The 22036-nt window shown below is 47.6% G+C and overlaps 8 protein-coding genes across 8 annotated transcripts; 4 read left to right on the plus strand and 4 right to left on the minus strand.

The window, feature by feature from the left end:
- Positions 1–436: 436 nt before the first annotated feature.
- Positions 437–3403, plus strand: N7495_002939 (uncharacterized protein; the record flags this gene model as incomplete). The annotated part of the gene is made up of 1 exon (XM_057205608.1): positions 437–3403. The coding sequence occupies one exon, from the start codon at positions 437–439 to the stop codon at positions 3401–3403; it is 2967 nt and encodes a 988-aa protein (XP_057066215.1).
- Positions 3404–3632: 229 nt separating this feature from the next.
- N7495_002940 (FAD-dependent oxidoreductase) lies at positions 3633–5107 on the minus strand (the record flags this gene model as incomplete). The annotated part of the gene is made up of 3 exons (XM_057205609.1): positions 3633–3721; positions 3774–4420; positions 4554–5107. 3 exons carry the CDS (start codon positions 5105–5107, stop codon positions 3633–3635), a joined length of 1290 nt encoding a protein of 429 aa, XP_057066216.1.
- Positions 5108–7705: 2598 nt separating this feature from the next.
- farB1 (putative C6 transcription factor (Ctf1B)) lies at positions 7706–10397 on the plus strand (the record flags this gene model as incomplete). Its single annotated transcript, XM_057205610.1, has 3 exons — positions 7706–7911; positions 7977–8134; positions 8206–10397. 3 exons carry the CDS (start codon positions 7706–7708, stop codon positions 10395–10397), a joined length of 2556 nt encoding a protein of 851 aa, XP_057066217.1.
- A 1366-nt stretch (positions 10398–11763) lies between these two features.
- Positions 11764–13423, minus strand: N7495_002942 (unc-93 family MFS transporter; the record flags this gene model as incomplete). Its single annotated transcript, XM_057205611.1, has 3 exons — positions 11764–12004; positions 12058–12153; positions 12204–13423. The coding sequence occupies 3 exons, from the start codon at positions 13421–13423 to the stop codon at positions 11764–11766; spliced, it is 1557 nt and encodes a 518-aa protein (XP_057066218.1).
- A 723-nt stretch (positions 13424–14146) lies between these two features.
- Positions 14147–15482, plus strand: N7495_002943 (N-acetylglucosamine-6-phosphate deacetylase; the record flags this gene model as incomplete). Its single annotated transcript, XM_057205612.1, has 2 exons — positions 14147–14518; positions 14577–15482. 2 exons carry the CDS (start codon positions 14147–14149, stop codon positions 15480–15482), a joined length of 1278 nt encoding a protein of 425 aa, XP_057066219.1.
- A 400-nt stretch (positions 15483–15882) lies between these two features.
- Positions 15883–17563, minus strand: N7495_002944 (GMC family oxidoreductase; the record flags this gene model as incomplete). Its single annotated transcript, XM_057205613.1, has 2 exons — positions 15883–17264; positions 17317–17563. 2 exons carry the CDS (start codon positions 17561–17563, stop codon positions 15883–15885), a joined length of 1629 nt encoding a protein of 542 aa, XP_057066220.1.
- A 701-nt stretch (positions 17564–18264) lies between these two features.
- Positions 18265–19819, plus strand: N7495_002945 (betaine-aldehyde dehydrogenase; the record flags this gene model as incomplete). Its single annotated transcript, XM_057205614.1, has 2 exons — positions 18265–18743; positions 18805–19819. 2 exons carry the CDS (start codon positions 18265–18267, stop codon positions 19817–19819), a joined length of 1494 nt encoding a protein of 497 aa, XP_057066221.1.
- Positions 19820–20289: 470 nt separating this feature from the next.
- N7495_002946 (uncharacterized protein) lies at positions 20290–21864 on the minus strand (the record flags this gene model as incomplete). The annotated part of the gene is made up of 3 exons (XM_057205615.1): positions 20290–21156; positions 21208–21418; positions 21806–21864. 3 exons carry the CDS (start codon positions 21862–21864, stop codon positions 20290–20292), a joined length of 1137 nt encoding a protein of 378 aa, XP_057066222.1.
- Between the last annotated feature and the right edge of the window lie 172 nt (positions 21865–22036).

The following is a 22036-nucleotide window of genomic DNA, read 5'->3' on the forward strand; positions in this document are numbered from 1 at the left end:
CGCACCAAATCTACTCTGCCTTATAATTAAGGTATCAATTTTCGGTCTTAAGATTCCGATTCCTTTGTTCACCATGAATTACTTTTGCTCTATGTGTTGTATTATGAGGAGATTGCCGATGGAAGTTGCGATTTTATATCATTTGAAGAGTCAAGCGAACGCTCTAATTTATCATATTAACCTCTAGTCGCATTGAATCTGGGCTTCACATGACCAGATCGATGTTTGCGAAATGCGCTGAAAAGTTCGACTTTTTGACACTATACCTTAAGTACTTTGATATTTCTTTGAAAAGATTCTAGTGGGTATAAAGAATACTCCATATATTGTAATAGAATTGGCTGAACTAACCTAAATTCGTCCACGTGCAATACATTCTGCTATTGTGACTAAGCCTAAAGCGGCTTAGCTTTATTTACACAGCAACCGACCCACGATGCGACCAAACAGTAATTTTGACCTCTTTCTCACACAAGAGGCTTTAATTCTAAGGTTGTCCAATACAACCTCTGTGACGTTCAAAATGTCAAATCCTTTATCTCCCCTCTCGACTTCATTTCAAAACACACGAGCTCTCTCTCCAAAAACCGCTTCATCACCGTTCCTGCCAAAAACAATCGACGATACTTCAGACCGCGGCTTGTCAAGTCCTTTGAAGCGAGCATGGACTGAAGATGATACGCAAGCCCCCTATATTTACGAGGACGAGGAGAACAATCCACCCGAGGACTTTGAGAATGACGACGACTTTCACGAAGCTGCCAGTTCTCCCTTCCAAGAGAACGCGCGCGATAATACCGTTGATTTTCAGAAACTTCAAGAATATCAAGAGTTAACACCGAAGCGATCAATTTTTGGAATGCGACAAGCGGAAGATCCGATGAGCTCGCCTTTCCGACCTGATGCTAGAGATGAGACAATTGATCTTCAGAAACTGCGCGAGTTACAACCGCTGTCTCCGGGACTGAGTAAGCGTCTTGCAGTTGAGAACCCGGATAGTTCGCCATTTCGCCCCGATGCGAAGGACGAGACTGTTGATCTTGCGATGCTACGAGAGATGCAGGCCGAATCGCCTGACTTTGAACAGCAGCTGGAGGCTGAGAGCTCCCCCTTTCGCCCCGAGGAAAGCTCTCCCTTTCGTCCTACGGAAGAAGAGGAACCCGTTGAATTTCCAGGACTGCATGTCTCTCAACGGTCAACTGGAAGTACCGAGCAATCTTCTCCGGTAGCTCGAAATTCGCCTATTCGTCAGGATTTCAGTGAAAAAAGCATTGAAATTAAGAAGCGGCGCTCGTCTTTAAGTTTGACTGAGGGTCTTTCTATCACTACACCGCACAAGCGATCCTTTGAACAGGCGCCTGAGGAAAAGGAGGAGCCCATCGAATTCCCAAAACTGCGTGGCTCTCAACGATCAACTGGGAGTGGCGAGCAATCTTCTTCGGTAGCTCGAAATTCGCCTATTTGTCAGGATTTTCATAAAGACAATATTGAAGTTCATAAGCGGCGCTCGATGCAGCGCTCGTCTCTTGGTTTGAATGAGGGTCGTTCAATTGCTACTCCGCGCAAGCGATCCTTCGAGCAGACACCCCAAGATCTAGACGATATGCACGAACATGAGCGTTCCAAAAAGGGCCTGAAGAGTAGTGCTGGAGCACCCGAGATCCATATCGATCTTGATGAAGAATCCATTCTGCATGACCAAAGTTTCGTATCAAGTAAAGCCACTTACGACCAGTCAACTATCTCAAGCATGATTGATGACAAGAGAAACGAGGGTATGAGCACGGTTCTGCAGGATGATGATGATGGCAATGACTCTATGGATGACACGGGTTTTAGCAACTTCTCTGTCTTGCCGGATATGACTTCGTTTGCAAAGCTCCGAGCGGATTCACCCTTAAAGCCTATGCGTAGTAGTGTGCACATATCTACCCCAAACACTTCCCGCAACTCGCACAGACCTACCCTGCTTGATGCTGGATCACCTGTCGGGTCTCCCACGCCCCGACACCAAGCCTCTTCACAAAAGGGCAAACCTAACCAGACACCCAACCTCCTTGACTTTACCGATGAAATGAACTTCTATCCGCGCCACTCCATGCAGCAGGGATCTCAATATTCTCCTTCGCGTCAATCTCCCATGAGACACATGCGGAACTCTCGATCGCCTACAAAGCTATCTCTATTGGACTTTGATATTCCACCTCAGCCGAGCCCCCGCTCTCTTCCCTCTATTACACCCCGAGAACTGGAATCTCTGAAGTCTAGCTTCATGTCCGAGGTTTCCTCTCTCAAAGCCACCCTCAGCGGCAAGGAGGCCGAGGTTGCCAGTTTGAAGAAAGCTGTTGGCGATGCGGAGAGACGTGTCGGAGAAGCACTGGAAGAGCTTCGCAATGAGGCTGCTCTAAAACAGGCCTTGGAAATTGAGCAGGCTACGTGGGACCGCCGTGGTCAGGATATGGAGAGAGTTCTGAAGTCTGTCCGCGATGAATTGGAGGAAGGTGAAAGTGAGCGGGATCGTCTGACCCGTAAAGCGGAAGATCTCGAGAAGAGTAAGGAGAACCTGGAAGGCAGAGTTGTTGAGCTGGAGACTCAGCTATCTACTGCACGTACCGCATCGGAGAACACCTCCGCTTCCGGATCCCAGCAGACCTCGCAGTCGGCCGAGGACACTACCCGGGAAGTTCAGGAGGCAGTTGAAAGAGTAGCCCGCGAGCTTCACACTCTGTATAAGAGCAAACACGAGACCAAGGTGGCGGCGCTCAAAAAGAGCTACGAGTCTCGCTGGGAGAAGCGCCTCCGAGAGGTTGAGAAAAAGCTCTCTACTTCTAATGAGGAGAATGAGCGTCTTAGAGTCAAGTGTGACTCTGCCGGTTCCAATGCGATGGCTACAGCTAATGCCAGTATGATGGCCCTCGATCACGATGAGCAAGAAGCTGAAAAGCACGTCCTCGAAGCCCAGATTAAGGGTCTCCAACACGAGATGGCTGCCCTGAAGGAAGACAGCGAAAAACTTCGCGCTGATCTCAAGGCGGAACGTACAGAGAAGGGCGAGCTTGTTGCTGCCGTTGATGAGTGGTTGGCCATTCAGCAAACTCAGCCAGCCCCGGAACAGAACCCAGAAAACGAGCGTGAGCCGTCAGTTTCCTCTGCTGGACAACCTGACGAGGAAAATCAGTCAGCTAGCGAGCCTCCTGCGGAGAACTTCCATCGCAGCATTAGCCGCGGATCTGGTATTCGACCCCCTAGCACAGTTGAGAAGAGAAAGCCACGGTACGGAGCTCCTGCTGGTCGTGGTCACTCTCGTGGTAACAGTGGTAGCAAGTCTGGGATTGCAGTTTTCACGCCTGGCCGTGGTGGAATCATGAGCTCTATTGAGCGCATGGGTCGTGGTGGCGCCTAAATTGAGGCAGTTATGATGTTTATATTTTGCTATTCTGGAAGGTCGGTTAGTTTCTCTGTCTTCGGTCATGATTCCGCTCTCATTGATGTGTCACATCCTTGGGTTATGATGTTTATGTCTGTACGTGTTATGGAAATGATAGTCTAAATTGACTTTATCTACAATGATAAAACTCCTTGTAGTGTACAACTCCTGATGGTAACATGGGTTACCCAGGTATTCTTTTTTATCAATTTTCATCTGCTAGCACCGTCTGCACCTCTTCCGACATATCATATTCCAGAACAGCTTTTGCAGGGTTAGCTGGCGATAATTTACCTAAAGACTCATTAGTAGATGTGGGCTTTTCCCGACGAGGGAAGAAACTAACCAACTAACCACAGAATGATGTACATCGTATACTCCTGCAACAAGTTCATCTTTTTCTTACTCTGCTGTCGCTGCTGCGCCTTTTCCAGAAGCACTTTGACCCGAGGATATCGCAGAGCCATATGCTTCTTCGCCGCAAGTTGAACAGCGTCCCTCTCCGAGAAATCCCCATCATTGCGATGCGCCTTCTTAAGATAGTGAGCCAAGAACAGCGAAAAAGACTCTGAATCCTCAAGTGCCTGCGCAGACCCTTGTCCCGAAGTCGGCGGTAAAGCATGCGCTGCATCACCCAGCAACACGATACCATCTTTATCCCAGATTGGCAGCTCGGGCGTCGTCCATGTTGGCCACATCGTTTCCACATTTACGGACTTGATTATCTCTTGAATTACAGGATCCTGCCAGTTCGCGTGTCTGTCACGCAGATCTTGTGTTATTGCGGCTTTATCGGCTGTCTTCGGATCTGGGCATTCCTCCATGCCGAAGGTTGACCACCAGGTGATTATTGACTCTGGGCTTGAGGGGCTGGGTGAGTACACGTAGCCGAAGAAGCCATTGCCTCCGAATGTTATTGTCATTGTGCCTGGCTGGATGTTTCGTTGCAGGCTTTCTGTGGTGGGGTGGAAGCCGCCTACACCGACTAAACCTCTGTGAATGTCGTTAGTCCATGCGTGAAAGGGCTGATCTGATTGATCGATCTATGGTCATTTATTCAAAATGTGGTGGATAGGGATCTTTCTCTGTTGTTTCAGCATCGAAGAGTGCCCGTTTCACTGTGGACTTCAGTCCATCAGAGCCAATAACCAAATCTGCTTCCACAGGTGAACTCCCATCGACGAATGTAATGAGATGTCTCCCAAGAGCACCTCCATGCGGAATGACCTGCTGGATCTTCTTGTTGATGATCGCACTGTTGGGAATCCGATCCCGCAGACATTGCCAGATTGAATGCCGACTCATAGCCAGTGAGTCCATCTCCTGCCCTTTTACGTTCGCTGTTGCTTGGACTTTCATCAACGTCCAGCCATTTGCACCCTTGATTTGGAAATTTGAGTATGGATACCCGCTGCGCATGACATCTTGATAGAGCGATGAGTCTAGTCGTTTTAGCACGTTTAATCCATTTGGGCCGAGACCGAGGCCGCCGCCGACTACTAGTGTTGCGGAACCTGTATCTTCTGTTGAGGCTGGCCTTTCACGGAATGTTGTGTCTCGTGCTGTGTCGTAAGCTTCATAGATTGTATAGTTGTGTTCATCTTGATTGGGGAGATGCTTTTGGAGAGAGAGGTAGATGGAGCAGCCACTGACACCGGCTCCAACAATGACTATCTTCATCTTTTTAAGTACTAGGGTTGATCTACATCTACAAGAGGAACGACATGTCATTGATGAATCAATGATGATATTGATGACATTAACACTCTCAATTGAAGTTCTACAAGATCAGCTGATGAAAATTTAGACCAATCACGATCAAGATTCTTTCCTAATCATATATATATATACTAGGGCTGCAAGTCATACTAGATCTTTAATGTTGAAGGTCCAACTTTGGAATAGCATTGTACTCGATCATTGAATCTAAATACTTAATTGATAGCCCCCTCCCTTTAATTGAATATCTCCCGCCCCCAGATTTCCTTTAATAAACGCGGGGGGTGCCGAGTTCCGGCCTTTGCCAAATGCGGACAGCCCCCCTTCGTCCGGCTAGACACGGACCATTTGGTTGTTCCATATTTTGGCTGTTGATTTCCAAGGTTCTTGGAAATGAGGGACTTAATGCGTAATGACGGCACAGACCTTCTAGCCCCTCTCTTATCATCAACTTGACTTCCCTTAGAGGGTTGGACTAGTATTTCATCCACGTACAAAGCACTTACTAGTAGTTGCATGCTGCATGCTACTTGCATAACTAACTACTTAGTAGCTTATGACAGCACTGACACCGACAGTAAGTGGGTCTGGATAGTCATCGATTATTAATATAAAACGTGGAAGTGGCTAAGTCTTGATCCAAGCGGGGTTGAATGGTTCTTGTATTTTGAGCTCGGACACTTATGAAAGGATTCGTGGCACAGTCCGGGGTTGAAAGACCTGGAGTAAGATGTCAGATTTGCTAGAGTGTACTAAGGTACTAAGCTCCGTTGTGAAACTGTGAAACTGGACTAGTATTGAGTGGATGCATGAAGTACCATGGCAGAACGATGGAGATGTATTATCTGGTACTCTCCCCACTCTCCGTGTTTTTGTCAGGGGGTGCACAGGACAGAGTACTGCTGTGTGTATGTGTATGTGTATAGTGCGTGCACGGTGTATTTCGGGAAAAAAACTCGGCAAGTGTACGGAGTATATGGTCTGTGATCGGCCCCCCGAGCCAAGATTGACGGTTCTGCAGGGTTAGAAAGAAGTTAGCCACTTCCATTCCCCGGATTCTCAATGTATCGTGATTCAATACGGAGTACACGGGATGAAAAGTCGAGAACTCTTTGAATTGATTGGAAGTCCAATCTTTCCAAGGCTGTATCCACTTATGGTCTCGTGAGAACTTACGGCCCCACAAGTCCCCGATTCTTTGGTTTCCCCACAGTAAGGAGTATTGATGTGAGTATCTCCTTTTTATTTAAGTGTTTAGGATTCAGGAGGAAGCCGTTATTCCCTGATTTTGCTTTTTCTCAAGCTTGGCGTCATTGATTTTCATGAGGCTTCTGTTTGGGCAGGAGTTAAATACTAGGGTACGAAGTATAAGCGTATCTATATAGGGTATAAAAGGATGTATATCCGCAAATCGGCTTCTCGAACCCCCCTTGAACCAATGATTCCCGTGATTCAGCAGTTCCGATATGTACGTACCCCTATTATCAACCAATATACTTTTTTTTTTCGTTTAGGTCATGGTAGAAAAACCGGGGAAACAGTATTGGGGTGCGGAGATGATACAATTGGAGTTCCGTTTCTCGGCACTTTCTGGTTCAGTTTCAAGGCTGGAATATTGTGGGGATACTTTCTTCTCTAGAGTTCCAGATTTCCAAAGTTCCAGAGTCCTACGTTTCATTCTAATCGTTGACGTTCGCGGAGGGGCGTAAAGCAATAGGGGTCCAATGTATGATGATGGCACATGACCTGATTAACTTTTGCTTCATAATATCCATATACTCTATATCACAGCCCAAACTTGGTCCTTTTTTTTTCCCTCTCAATTCCCCACTCGAAAAACTACATTCCCCACTGCCCCAGTTCCGCTTACTAGCGCCTTCCATCTTCCCCATTCCGGGAATAGGAGTGGAGATCAAAGGTGGCTCGGATTCTTATCCTATATAATCGAACTCCCACCATTTAGTATACTACAACTCTAGAATTTGGAGGAGTAAAGCTAATACTCCACAGATTCCATCAACTGACTTTTACTAAAGTAATAATTATTCGTTTTTCATTCTGTACTTCCGGGAATCTGGGCGGGTCTTGTGTATTTTATGTATTGGCCAATACACGTTACTATGCTCCACCATACAGAGTATTCTATTCTCTACACATTCTTTCACTTGATTCCAGAGTCGACTTATAGATTGAGGTAATAAGTAAGAGAAGATCTATATCTATGCATTATATGTGTAATCCGAATACTCCGGAGCTTTGTGACAACTAGGTTCAATTATGTCCCATTAAGGCAAGATGACGCAGGATCCCAATGGGGCGTATCAAAAGTGGAAATACCTCTCGTGTGTGGATTTTCATTGAGCGAATGACTGTACTTCCAATTGCCACGGATCTGCCCTCATTTGGGGACATCTCTACTTAAGCTATCCATGTCCCCCATCCCGCGACCTTTGAAATTAGAAACCATCTCCACTATTGTCTAGCTTCTTCTCTCTTTTTTTTTTTTTTTTTTCTTCTAATCTGATCGAATGTGTTCAATTCTTGAATCTTGCTCCTACAATGTCTGAATCTGAATCTGGAAAACGAAAGGCCTCTGTTGCCGGTCTATCCGCCCATAACCGTCCTGTCAAACGTCGGGCATCTAAAGCATGTTGCTGCTGCCGAGCCAGAAAAGTCCGTTGTGACGTTGTCGAAAATGGATCTCCCTGTACAAATTGTCGACTAGACCAAGTCGAATGTGTCGTTACAGAGAGCAAACGGAGAAAGTCAGTCCAATCTCATACATATAATTATGCAATTTCCCCATTGCTAACATAGATCGACATTGCAGAAAGTCACGGGTTGGAGTGGAAAACAATCACTCCGGATCGCCCGAAGTGTCAGAAGAAACTCCACTTCCTATTGCATGCGGTCTAGATGTAGATGCTACGTCGCCTTCACAGGCGTCAGTCGACGTCGATCATGGCCAGCATATGCCACACTTACTATGTGCGTAATATTGTGTAGCAGATCCCAAAAAAGCAAAAAAAAAAATATGCCACTGACGTTTGCCACTGCAGATCAAACACAGGCAAATCGCATTAACCCGCAGGACCATTACCGTCGCATGGCCCCTCACCCGGCTGTCCCGACGACGATGCCGTTGGTCAGCCCTAGTCTGCAAATCCGACAACTACTTGACCCATCGTATGGAAGCCCTCGAGCCACAAGTGGCTTCTTACCGGATTATATCCGAGGATTACCTGCACGAATGCAGAAAGAAGATGTCGACTACCTCGCAGCCAAGGGTGCCTTGACCATTCCCGATGCTCAACTTCGAAATGAATTGATCAAGGCCTACATCCACTATGTCCATACTTACATGCCATTGCTCGATCTCGAGGAGTTTTTGCAGACCATTGTCCAGAACGATGGAATTCACCGCATCAGTCTGCTGCTATTCCAGGCCGTCATGTTCGCCGGTATGGCCTTTGTCGATATGAAGTATCTGCTAGCTGCAGGCTACACGACTCGGAAATCGGCGCGCAAGATCTTCTTCCAGCGCGCCCGACTATTGTACGATTTCGATTATGAAGTAGACCGCATTTCCCTTGTACAGTCCCTTCTTCTCATGACATACTGGTATGAAACCCCCGATGATCAGAAAGATACGTGGCACTGGATGGGAGTGAGTTTATCACTGGCTCACACCATTGGCCTGCATCGTGACCCTGGAAACTCGCGCATGGACGCTCGCCGCCAGCGCATGTGGAAGAAAATCTGGTGGAGCACATATACCCGCGACCGATTGATTGCATTGGGCATGCGACGACCGATGCGTGTCAAAGATGATGACTGTGATGTTCCCATGCTTACTCTGGATGACTTTGAATTCCATGCTTTCTCCCCTGAGATCGTGAAGATGATTGGGAACTCGGAAATTCTCCAAAATGTCAGGCACCAGCGAGAGCTGGCCCTCATGTTTATTGAGAAGACAAGGCTTTGTCTGTGCGTGAGCCATGTGCTCTCGGCCCAGTATTCAGTGCTCAGCCATAAATTTGGCGGCACCATGGAGACCACCATGATGTTGGTCCCCAAAAAATCCACTGCAGAGACCTTCGAGGTACGACGCTGTGATCAGGATCTGGAAGACTGGCTGGCCAGTCTTCCCGTGGAAACACAGTATTCGCCCTCCGCAGGCTCCAAGCTGTCAGAGGCCCAGGAGGTGCTTCATTCGCACCGGGCACTGCTGAAGATGGTCTACCTGACCACTTCGAGCGCCCTTCATCGCCCACAGGTTCTTCCCGCCGCCCCCTACCCTTCCATGGATGCAGATCTACAAGATATATCTCGCAACAAGGTGCGCTATGCCGCGATAGAAATCACCAACATTGCTCAAGATCTGCACGTCAACAATCTGACTCGATACTACCCTACCACCGGTGTGACTGTGCTTCTGCCTGCCGTCATTATTCACTTGCTGGATATCAAGTCCGCCGACCCCACTGTCCGCATAACTAGCCTGCAGCGCTTCTATCAGTGTATGCGCATCCTACAGCGCCTGCGTGAGATCTACGCTTCTGCCGACTTCGCCACCTCTTTCCTCGAAGCAGCCATTCGCAAAGCGGGTATCCAGCTTACGGTCGCACCGCAAGATGTTCACCCCTCCAGGCCCCGTCCCGCCGCCCCTAGCACTCATGATGCCTTCGACGCCTTCTCCCGGGCTCAAGCCCCGACTCCTCCACCAGATTCCCTAGATTCACTCGACTCCCTAGAATCTCTAGCTCAAGAGATCCCAGATCTCACCTACCCCAAGACAACTACAACTAGTCAATCCATGGCTGACATCTTTGCTACTACTCCGCCACACTCCGATGGCAGTGAAAATGGCAGCACAAACAATATCAATCAAAAATACCAGAACCACGGCGCCTTTGCCATCCCTGACCTGGATTCTCAAATGAGCCTGACGGAGTTGATGGATCTGGCTGAAAATGCCGAGGTGACCCAGAACGACTTCGACGCCTTGATCAACTTTGAAGATGCGGGAAATGAGTTCTTTCCTGATGATCCCACCCAGTCCGATGCTTCCGAGGCAAAGGACTACGATTTCGGTGTCGATGACATGGATTTGAACGTCATGGGCTTCGACACTGAGTCCAATATGGACTTTTCCAGCTTGGTCGAGCATCGGCCTCATACCTCGCGCCCAGAGTCAGCTGTTCTAGCAGCTGATTTGGACACAGATCTAGGAATGAACCTGGATTATTGAGCATCCTTCTCCTTTTCTACTTTTCCTCTTCCCTACCTATTTTTTTTTTCCATGATCCTGGTTTCTTTAGCGGCATTTATTTCTATATCTACTGTGGGCCTTGCACATATTGGGATTTGCCCTGTGATTTTATGGAGTACATATTGGTGAACAGTGTTTATTTTATTATTGGATATGGCGCACATATTATATTTAGGATCTTGGGATTGGGTGATGATGATGTGTACTTTTTTCTATCGGGATTTGCAAACGCAACGACACAAATACCCTTTCAACTTCCAATCTTGTTTTTGACGATTCATGCAGAATTGAAGTGGATATAATGAGTACGGAGTAGGGAGTACTGTGGATTGGCATGTCTTTGTATTTATATTTGAAATCTACATTTGAAAGCCTTATTGATGTCTTTGGCTCCTTAGTGGGACTAGTCTCAGTTAAATAATAGACGAAGTTGCGTTCGAGATTCCTTGTCATTCGTGCTTTTCATGAAACCGGTAGTTATGAAAGGACGAATTCTTTTAAGGGAAAGAATCCCCTCTTCCCAGGATTTTCCGTGTACAGCTAAGTCAATTCACATGAGCATTCTGACCGCCGAGCATTGCTTGAAAGTGAATGGTTTCAAGGTGGAAGATAGAGAAACTTCCAAGTCTCAGACCTCACTAGTTACTATTGAAATTGGAGGACCTAATTATTAAAGATGATGACTACACAAGAATGGCGGTTTCTAGGTGTAGTTAGATCTCTTGAAAGGGACTTTGGGGGCTTTGGGAGCCTTTGGAGGGATATAGTAACTAGGTAAGAGCCAGACTTAAATAATTCACCTACCTAAGTAAACATCAGTCTTGAACCCTACCTCAGGTTTACTTCGGTACACGGATTCTGATAGAGTTGAGCTGGCCTTGGTAAGTAGTTATACTTGTTCAGCCTTGGAATAGTTCCACCAGCAGGGCTGTAGGTTTGGTCAGGGCTTCGTGTACCTAGATAATCTACTCTTCAAAGTCGCGCTGCAGGGGCCTAAGGAACTATCTGCTCCTATAAAGTATTTGATATAGAATACCAAGCCGAAATCGGCGATTTGTTGCGTAAGATATTTAGGTACCATACTTCGGAATAACATCAAGGTTGAATATATAAGTTTGGGGATTGATTTCCGATAGCTCAAAATCATACCAAGATGTTTCCAAAAAGATTTACAATACCATGCAGAGAAGCCTATGGCTCATAAGGAACCAAAATAAGGCACGCCTCGTAAATGCACATAGCAGCTCATCGTGCCATTTTCAGGATGCAAAGGTCGAACATGAAACAAATAGAAATAAAAGTAGTGTTATAAAATGTCGGTATATTTCTGTTGGCGAAATCTCATCTACACCTTGCTGGTTGAATTCTGGTGGATTTGGGGTTTCTCGGACTCGTCACTATCGCCATCGACTGTGTCACCCAGTACGTCGGCTACAGTCTCATCGGAGAAGCGTAGATCTTCCTCGACGGCCGTACTGTCCTTCACTTTGAAGAATATGACAGGTGAGGCAATCAGCATGCTACCAACTAGCAGGCCCCAACACGAGGCGAACTCGGTCATATATGAAGTTTTCTGAGCATCCAGACTAAAAGACTTATTAGAAAGACCAAGGAAAAACAGGATGGGGGAGTTTCATACCGCCACATTCCAGCTGCGCCGGCGGACTGAATGCCCTTGTAGAAACCAGCAAAGTTGGCCAACTTGCGGGCGTTGTTGGAGAGGGAACCCATATACCTAAAATCGAATGAGAAGAAATCATCCTTGAAAAAGAGACAAGAACTTACCAGTAGGTGCAGGTCTGGAAGGCTGCGTCGTAGAAACCGTAGAACATATACAAAAACATTGGTCCGACATAGCCACTGTCCATGAAATCCATGTCGGCCGTGACGGTCTCTCGGGTATACTGCTTCTGAAAGGCATAGCCACCGCCCCATATGCCCATGGTAATGGCCAAGAGGACTCCAAAGTTGATCTTGGCACGAGTCGGACGAGAAAACCACTTGAGGTCCAGGAGCTGGCCAAAGACGAAGGCGCCCACCATCTGCATCAGCCAGTAGAGAAGACTGTTCAAAGCACGGGTTCGCACGGTGAAGTAGGCCAGGTTGACGGCGTTGAAGTGATATCCGTAAAACCAATTACTCGCCAAAAACATGGGGAACATAAGAACAATATAAGAGTCACTACGCAAAGTCTCCCACAGGCCGAGGAACTCAGACTTCCAGGTAGGATTTTTGATCACAATGACTCGCGAGCCATCCTTGCGTTTCACATACTTGGAATCGGCAATGGTCCAGCACAGCCCGAAACCAACAGCCATCATGACGAGGAAGGCAATGTATGTACCATTATTCACGTTGCCGGCCTTGCTGTGCATGTTCTGGCCGAGCGGCACTAAACTGCCAATGACACCACCCAGGTTGAAAATGACCCAGAAGACAGCAATATACTTGCCCTTTTCGTGCTCATGAGGATAGCTCATCATGACTGCACCCTGGGCACACCATAACAAACCAGCACAAACACCGAGCAAAGCACCGGCGAAGATCAGGAAGCCCGCATTCTGGTTGATATTATACGAGAGTAGCGCGGCCACGTAGAGGAAGTAACCGAAGCCACCCAGCGACAGCGTGAGTCGCAGGCCAATCCGATTAGCAATGGAACCGGCGAAGAAGCCCACCACGGCGAACGTACTATACAGCGCCGTGTTGGAATTGTTCACGTCGGTGGCATTGATCTGTCCACCACCTCCCAACCCGCTCACGGCATTGAACATTCCCGGACAGAGGAAGCACACAAACGACACGAGTATCAATTGTACCTCTGGTGAAGCAAACCAGGGAGCTTCCCATCGTCCAATCTTCAAGAGCGGTTTGTACATCCATGATTTTCCTACCACGTCGTCGTCAATTGGAGGATCCTGCACATCGAAAGGTGCAATTTTCTCAGGTGCCCGCGGGGATGGATTTGTCTCCAAAGCCTGCTGCTGCTGCTCCGACTCAGACATGATTGGAGTGAGTAAAAGCAGAGCACAGAGAAAGGAAGAAAAGGAGTCAGATCGGGGGCAGAAGGGATAGATCTAGGGATCGTGAAAGATCACCAAAAAAAAGCAAATGAGAAAGGGCTGTGGAATGTGAACCACGTGAATATACGATAGAAGAATGTAGGAAAGTAGCAGGTTTAAGAGATTAGAAAAGGAGTAATAAGTTATCTATAATTTCTATTACTAAAGCCAAGTAGGATGTTTTCAAGAAAATGCACGGCGAATGACACGTTGATAAACTTCAAGCGGGGGAAACTTTATGGAAATACCGAATTATGCAAATGCAAGGTGGAGAAGGGGAGGAAATATGGAGAAATAATGGAGTCAAGAGTTTGAAGAATAATAATTTACTTGAAGATTGAAGAAGCGATAATCGAATGCGACAGTAAGAGAGTCACATTTGCCGCATGCAACAAGACTTGATGGTTGCGGTATTTGAGCGGTATTGTGTATTTGTGTGTGTGTATTTGTTACATTACTGTCATCTATTACCAGTTCTTACTATATCCGCCTCTCATCCTTATCAAGTACCACATCGGCATGCCGAATGTCACTCACAATCCGTTTGTGAGCGTTACATCATAGTTTAATTGCTTTTCTACTTCTAGTTCCTGAGATCCTGAGATCCTGAGTTCCTGATCCTTCCTTTTCACCTCAACCTCCTAACTTCTCACCTAGTGGCCCATCATGCCAGGTAAATCTACCTCTGTTCCGCGCATCACCAAGTTCACCAACTGTCGCCTTGTCCGCGGCTCGAGTCTGGTTGAACAAGATCTTTGGATTGATGCCTTGACCGGGAAAATTCTTAAGGATCAAGAGGCCTTCTATGAGTTGCACCTCTCTCCAGATGAGACCATTGACCTTGGAGGCCGGATCTTGGCTCCTGGTCTGATGGATGTTCAACTCAACGGTGCCCATGGCTTTGATTTCTCCGTTCCCTGTGATACCAAAGAGGAGTATGACGAGGGTTTGAAGATGGTGAACCGGGGTCTAGCCCGCACTGGTGTCACTTCTTATCTGCCTACTGTTGTTAGCTCAACACCCGAGGTATACTGGAAGGTACGTTCCATCAACTTCTTTTACTCCCATCGATCAGCAGATATTAATATCTCCAAAGGTTCTTCCCTCTCTTGGGCCCACTATTGCCACTCATCTTCCCCATGACGGCGCTGAATCTCTCGGCGCCCATGTTGAGGGTCCGTTCATTAGCCCTGGCCGCAACGGTATTCACAAGATTGAGGTGCTCCGCGCAGCCGAGAGCTTTAATGATATCATCCACTGCTACGGTGCTGAAAACCTGACAGCTGATACTCCTATTAAGATGATGACCGCTGCCCCAGAGGTTGGTAATATGATGGCCCAGATCCCAGAGATCGTTAGACGCAACATCATCTACTCCATCGGTCACTCGGACGCTACGTATGAGCAGGCAGTCTCCGCGACTCACCAGGGTGCGCGCATGATCACTCACTTATTCAATGCTATGCGTCCCTTTTACCACCGCAATCCTGGTGTCTTTGGTCTGTTGGGCCAAAGTGAGCGTCTGCGTCCATACTACGGTGTCATTGCGGATGGTATCCACTTGCATCCCACATCTATCAAGATCGCATATAATGCCTACCCGGATGGCCTTATTCTGGTGACAGATGCGATGCGTCTGTGTGGTCTGCCAGATGGTGTTTATGATTGGACAAATGGCGAGCGTATAGTCAAGACCGGTGCCCGGTTGATCTTGGAAGGCTCTGACAAGATTGCTGGTAGCTCAGCTACTCTTATCGAGTGCGTCAACAATTTCCGTCGTTGGTCGGGTGCTTCGACTGCTGATGCGATTAACGCCGTCACTGTCGCGCCTGCTCGCTTGTTGGGTTTGGAGGGCGTCAAGGGCTCTTTGGAGGCAGGTGCGGATGCGGACTTGGTTGTGTTGGGAGAGGTGGACGACGCTTACTCCGGTGCTACTCTGACTGTTGATCAAGTGTGGAAGTTCGGCATCAAAATCCACGATACTGACAAGATTGCTATCTAGATAGGCAGTCTCTTTCTAATTTTCTTACTTTTTTTTTTCTTTTCCTGTCTGCCCAGGTGGCATTTTTTTTTCTTTCTGCGAACTCGGTACTTGGGAGCTATGGTGTTATTCAAAGCATAGAGAAACGGTTTGAGCATAGGATATACTTAAGATTCATCACTTTAGCAAAAATAGAAAAAATTTTCAATTCGCGTCTCGTCTGTACCTATATTCAATAGTTTCGTACATATTCATTTATCAGATCTCTAGATGTGATCACAGATCAACTTTGCAGTCCTACACTTGTATCTCCAACTCGGCTTTTGTTCGCCGTTCGCTTATATGCTAAATTCAAGAAAGAACTTTTCACAGGGCATGTCAAGTCTGGCTCAGACATTACTCATCATTCACAGCTCACTCCTTACAAACGGGGCTGCGAGCTCTTCCAGCCAGCTTCCTCGGCGATGAGCTCGGCGGCACGCTCACCAATAGCCAAGACAGTGAGCATAGGGTTCACAGTGGGCATATCAGGGAAGACACCTGCGTCTGCGATACGGATGCCCTTGAGACCACGAATCTTCAGCTTGGGGTCGACAACGGCCATAGGGTCGCGCACGGTGTCACCCATCTTGGTAGTGCCAGCTGGGTGGTACACGGTGTGCGCAACACGGCGGCCGTATTCGGACAATTCCTCGTCAGTCTGGATCTTGGGGCCGGGGGCGACCTCACGCTTGATCCATTCTTTGAAGGGAGACTGCTGGGCAATCTCACGAGCCGCCTTGAGACCGGCCACAATGGTGGCGTCATCGTAACCCTCGGGGTCGGTGAAGTAGCGGAAGTCCAGGGCAGGCTTCACGGAGGGGTCGGCGGAGGTTAGGTACAGACGACCACGGGAGCGGGGGCGGGGGATGTTGGGGGTCATGCAGAAGGCATTGACGGGCTCGTCGTATCCCAGACGAGTAGTATTGAGAGTAAAGGGAATCTGGTAGCAGTGCATCATGATATCGGCGGCACGTCCATCAAAGCCAGCAGCATCGCGGATCTCGCGGCGTAGGAAGATACCGGCGTCGGAGTCCATGGTAGTCTGGTTCGGGGGAACGGGCTGGTTCAATTCCCAGATGATAATGCTCTCCGGGTGGTCCAACAAGTTCTCGCCTACACCGGGGAGATCCTTGACAACAGGAATACCCAGAGCAGAGAGCTGCTCACGAGGGCCCAGACCGGACAGCATCATCAAGCGGGGGGTGTCCACAGCACCAGCGCAGAGGACGGTCTCCTTGCGAGCGCGTAGAGTGTGCTTGACACCGGACTGCAGGGTCACATCCACACCAGTAACGGTATCTCCGTCTACGTTGATCTTAGACACCCAAGCGTTGGTCAAAATTGTCAGGTTGGGGCGCTTTTCATCGCCGCGCAAGATTGGGTGGATGTAAGCGACACTGGCACTGCTTCGGTGGCCATTATCAGGGTTATAGGAGATGTTGAAAAATCCAACACCCTCGGTTAGCTCACCATTCTTACGAATATCAGCGTTAAAGTTAGGAATGATGGGGATATTCATGGCAGTTGAGCAGGACTGAACCCAGTCCTTGCAGAGCTGGTTACGGTGACGGGCATGCACTGGCTGGAAGGTATTGCGCAGATTGTCAATGAGGCGAGTGAACGTCTCAAAGTCCCATCCATGGCAACCCTTAGAAACCCATAAACGACAGTCATACTCGAAGGGGCGGAAAGAGATGAGAGTGTTGTGGCTGGAGCAGCCTCCCAGCACCTTTGCGCGGGAGTGGCGGATGTGGCTGTTACCTGCAATTGAGAGTCAGCAGAAGAAGAAGAAGAGTGAACTGGAGGCGCATACCGTTAGGCTGTTCGGTAGTAGGATAATCATAGTCCAACTCTCCCCCAAGAAGGCTGAGCCATTCACTCAACTTGAGCACACGATCATCAGTGAAATCACTAGGACCTCCTTCAATGACCAAAGTGCGCTTATTTGGCAGGTACTCGGCCAGACGCGCGGCAATGACACAACCTGCAGTACCACCACCTACGACAATATAGTCGTAGCTGTTAACGTCAAGAGGTGAGAGGTCGTTGGTGGTGGCCATATTGTAAGTATATAGATGAGAGGGAAGAAGGACAGAAGAATTGGAGATATTTAAGATTGGGGAAGCCAAGGTTGAGTGAGGAGGGATAAAAAAAAGATAGAAAAATAAGAAATTATAAAATGTGGTCTGATTGCTCAATTAACCTATCCTAATGGCTAATTAAGGAATTAAAACGGGTCAATAGATAGAGACAATCTCCACTTGATTCATAAGGGCTTGTTTCACCAGAACGAGATAATCATATTTAAGATAAGCAGGTAAATAGTATCTGTAGGTATATAGGGGAATTAACATCCAGGGGAGGATAAATTAAGCATTAAAAGCATTAAGCTATAAGCTATAAGCTCTAGAAGATAAGAAAATCAATTCTCAACGTCATGGATATAGCGGTCCATAGGGCAAGAGGGGCAAAAAACGCCGCTTGGGAATTCCCTTTCTTAGTTCGATATTCCCCCAAGCCACAATTGCGCTTTTAGTCAATCCACCCCTAAAACCCCACTAATACACCTCATAATACCCGTAAGTAGTTAGCGGACGTCTGGTAATAAGGTAATTGATCCTGGAAAGATTAACTAGTTAGACCCACCGAGAGATTGTCATCATAAGGGCAATTTAAGGCGGTGAGTCTTTTGTCAGCTAATTATATCCTGCGTCTTTCCTTCTATCTTCCCTCAATTATAACTGAGTTACTCTTACTCAATATGGCCTCCTTCCCTCCTCGTCAACTCTATTATAAGGGTCAGGTGCAGGCCGCTTCGTCCGGAAAGACATTTCAGACTATCAATCCTGCCACTGCTACCCCGCTAGCTGACGTTCAAATTGCTTCCAACTCCGATATCGACGCCGCTATTACTGCCGCCGAACACGCTTTCCCTATTTGGTCTCAGACTCCAGCAATTGTTCGTGCACGTATCCTTCAAAGGGCCGCTAATCTTTTACGTGAGAAGAATGATGAGATCGCCCGAGTGGAGACATTGGACTCCGGAAAGGCCTTTACCGAGACCAGCACTGTGGACGTTGTGACAGGTGCTGATGTACTAGAGTATTATGCCAATTATATTGGAGGTGGTGGTCTCAATGGTGACACCATTCAGCTGCGTGAGGGCGCATGGGTATACACCAAGAAAACGCCCTTGGGTGTGTGTGCCGGTATTGGCGCTTGGAACTACCCGATTCAGATGTACGTTTACTAACCTAACTTGTAACTCGTTGAACATATTCTTATATTTTTGGTCATACAGTGCTCTTTGGAAATCTGCTGCCTGCCTGGCTGCCGGAAATACCATGGTTTACAAGCCAAGTGAATTCACTCCACTTCACGGTCTGACTCTCGCCGAGATTTATACCGAGGCGGGTCTGCCTGCTGGTGTTTTCAATGTGGTCAATGGTGGCGGTGAGGTTGGTGCTTACTTGACCACCCACCCAACCATTGCCAAGATCTCATTTACGGGCCAGGTATCTACCGGTATGAAGGTGGCCGGCTCTGCCGCTGGTAATATGAAGTATGTAACAATGGAGCTGGGTGGCAAGAGCCCCTTGATCATCTGCCCGGATGCAGACCTGGAGAACGCAGTTGATGGCGCCATGATGGCCAACTTTTACAGCACGGGTCAGGTCTGTACAAACGGTACTCGTGTGTTCGTTCCACGGTCAATAAAGTCTTCATTTGAGAAGCGCCTGCTTGAAAAGATTCCTTTCGTGCGGGCCGGTCCCCTCTTCGACGAGCAGACCAACTTTGGCCCTCTCAGTTCGCGCCCTCACTATGAAAAGGTCCTTGAATATATTCGCTGTGGTGTTGAGTCAGACCGTGCCACCCTATTATGTGGTGGTCTTGAGAAGCCTGCCGTACCCCAGGAACTGCAGGCAGGCTACTGGGTTAAGCCTACTGTCTTCACGGACTGTACAGATGACATGCGCATCGTAAAGGAGGAGATTTTTGGCCCTGTGATGTCTGTTCTGTACTATGACACGATTGAGGAGGCTGTCAAGCGCGCCAATGCCACTGAGCTGGGTCTCGCGGCCGGTGTCTTTACCAGGGACCTGAACCAGGCCCATCGGATCATTGACCAGCTCCAGGCGGGCATCACCTGGATCAATGCCTGGGGTGAGAGCCCGGCTGAGATGGCTGTCGGTGGCTGGAAGAAGAGCGGCTTGGGTGTGGAGAACGGCCATCGCGGTATTGAGGCTTGGCTGCAGAACAAGAGCACCCTTGTTGATATGAGTGGTTGCGTAGCAACTGCTTTTGCCAAACTATAAATGTATATTGACTGAATAATTGGTATATAGTGTACAAAATTGGTCTTGGGCCTTTGTTTTCTCAATATCTATGACGGTGTGTACCTTGAAAGAGGAATTTCTATGATAAATTAACGTTCTACTTAGCTAGGTACATAAACAAAATAATCTTCCTAGAACAAGGACATTAGGAGTTCCATAATCAGATAATTTCCTCTTTTACCACTTCAACGCCTAAAATTACCACACCTCATCAGCTACAATACGTGGACCTTAGTTTATATTTGAAAAATAGATCTAATAGTTTATTCCTGGCTAAATGTGGTACAATGCAGTTTAATGAGGATATCTGATCAACCATAACCTATCTAGCTCGAAGCGATTGAACCCTGTAACTCCGATATTGAACCCCAGATAAAAGATGCAGCAGTAAAGGGAGAAAATATCATATCCGGAAAAGAAAAACCGAAAGATTCGATGTACTCAAGTGCTTAGAGAGAGGTCACACGAGTACCCATACGGTCAAATATCATTTCATTCTTCAGAGCAGAGTCCAAACCTGCAATTGCGGAATCGACCATACGTGAGGACATGCAATCAGGTGTCAACTCATCATCATCCATCGACCGGTGGAGCTCGGTGTTGATGCGCAGGTCCTTGGGGACCTTCTCGGGAGTGTGAGTAGGGGTAAGAACCTGGTGTGATAACTTCTTCGTGGGCAGAGGAGCTGGAACATAGGTACGAGGGCGGTAGACCAGCGCAGGTCCCTGGGTACGGGCATCTGTACCTGCCTGCTCGATTGACTCAAAATAGCGCACCGTCTTCACCTTCAATTCCAGGGTGGCGTCACGGTCACAAACAACCAGCGGGTGCGGGTGCAGCTGAAGAGCAGACAGGGTCCACATGTGATTCACTCCATCCTCGAGACCCTTTTGCACGGCAAAGGCCTTGTGGGCACCGGTAGCCACAATAACGACCTCCCGTGCCTCCATAATGGTCTGGATACCAACAGTCATAGCCATTCGCGGTACTTTGTTCACGTCGTTATCGAAGAATCGCGAGTTGGCCAGCATTGTGTCATAAGCAAGTGTCTTGACTCGGGTGCGGCTGTTCAGCGAAGATCCGGGTTCGTTGAACGCGATGTGACCATCAGGTCCAACACCTCCCAGGAATAGCTCAATACCGCCGTAGCGAGCGATACGAGCCTCGAAGGAAGCACACTCGGCTGTAGGATCCGGCGCATTTCCGTCGAGGATGTTGATGTTCTGCGGTGGAATATCAACATGGGAGAAGAAGTGTTTGTACATGAAGCTGTGGTAGGACTCGGGGTGATCACGAGGCAGGCCAACGTATTCATCCTTAATATCTATTAGTTACTAGTCTCACTGGAGAACTGGGAAGATACATACCATGTTGAAGGTCACGACATTCCTAAATGAAATCTCACCAGCGCGATAGCGTTGTACCAGGATCTTGTAGATAATCTCAGGACTACTTCCTGTGGGCAGGCCGAGCACAAACGGCTGGTCCTCGGTAGCATTAAACGTCTTGATGCGACTGATAATGTAGTCGGCGATGTACACCGAAACCTCCTTTGGATCTTCTCTGATGATGACACGCCTGAAGGATTTGATTAGCTAGAGATACTGAAGTGATAGGGGAATGAACATACATTGTAGTTTTATGTCAGATGTACAGTGATAAAGAAAGTTGAGATTGAGGAGAAGAGAAGAGAAGGAAGTTAAGGGAAGATAGAGAATATAGAAGGTAGAAAAATAGAATAGATCAACGGGTTACGTTCAAATTGTATGACAGTGACAGGAACCATAGGATGGGACTCTACTATGGGGGTATCGTCGCAATGGGACCAAGATTACAAGCTACCACTTCATTCGTTATGATTTAATACATGATACTTTATGATACTTATTTAAATCAATCAAATAAGATCTTCCTAGTACATAACTCCAGTATTTTCGGAAACAATACTTCCATGTGGTAACCAACAATAGCTTGATAGTAAGGATGTAAAGAATGTTGACGAAGGTGGAATACATAGAATACATATGATTGGGTAGAAATACAAGTGGATCCAAATGTCAAAGTAGGAGTTGCATTCGGTTTTATGTTACCGGTATTGAAACTACAACGTTGCATCTCTTGTATTGTATCTGTACAATACACCACGTGACCTGAATCCAATTCCCACGTCATTTTGGTTTTGGATTTTGTGGAGAA

Source organism: Penicillium taxi, assembly GCF_028828555.1.
Source record: "Penicillium taxi strain IBT 34144 chromosome Unknown utg000002l_segment0_segment0, whole genome shotgun sequence".
NCBI classification, from domain to species: Eukaryota; Fungi; Ascomycota; class Eurotiomycetes; order Eurotiales; family Aspergillaceae; genus Penicillium; species Penicillium taxi.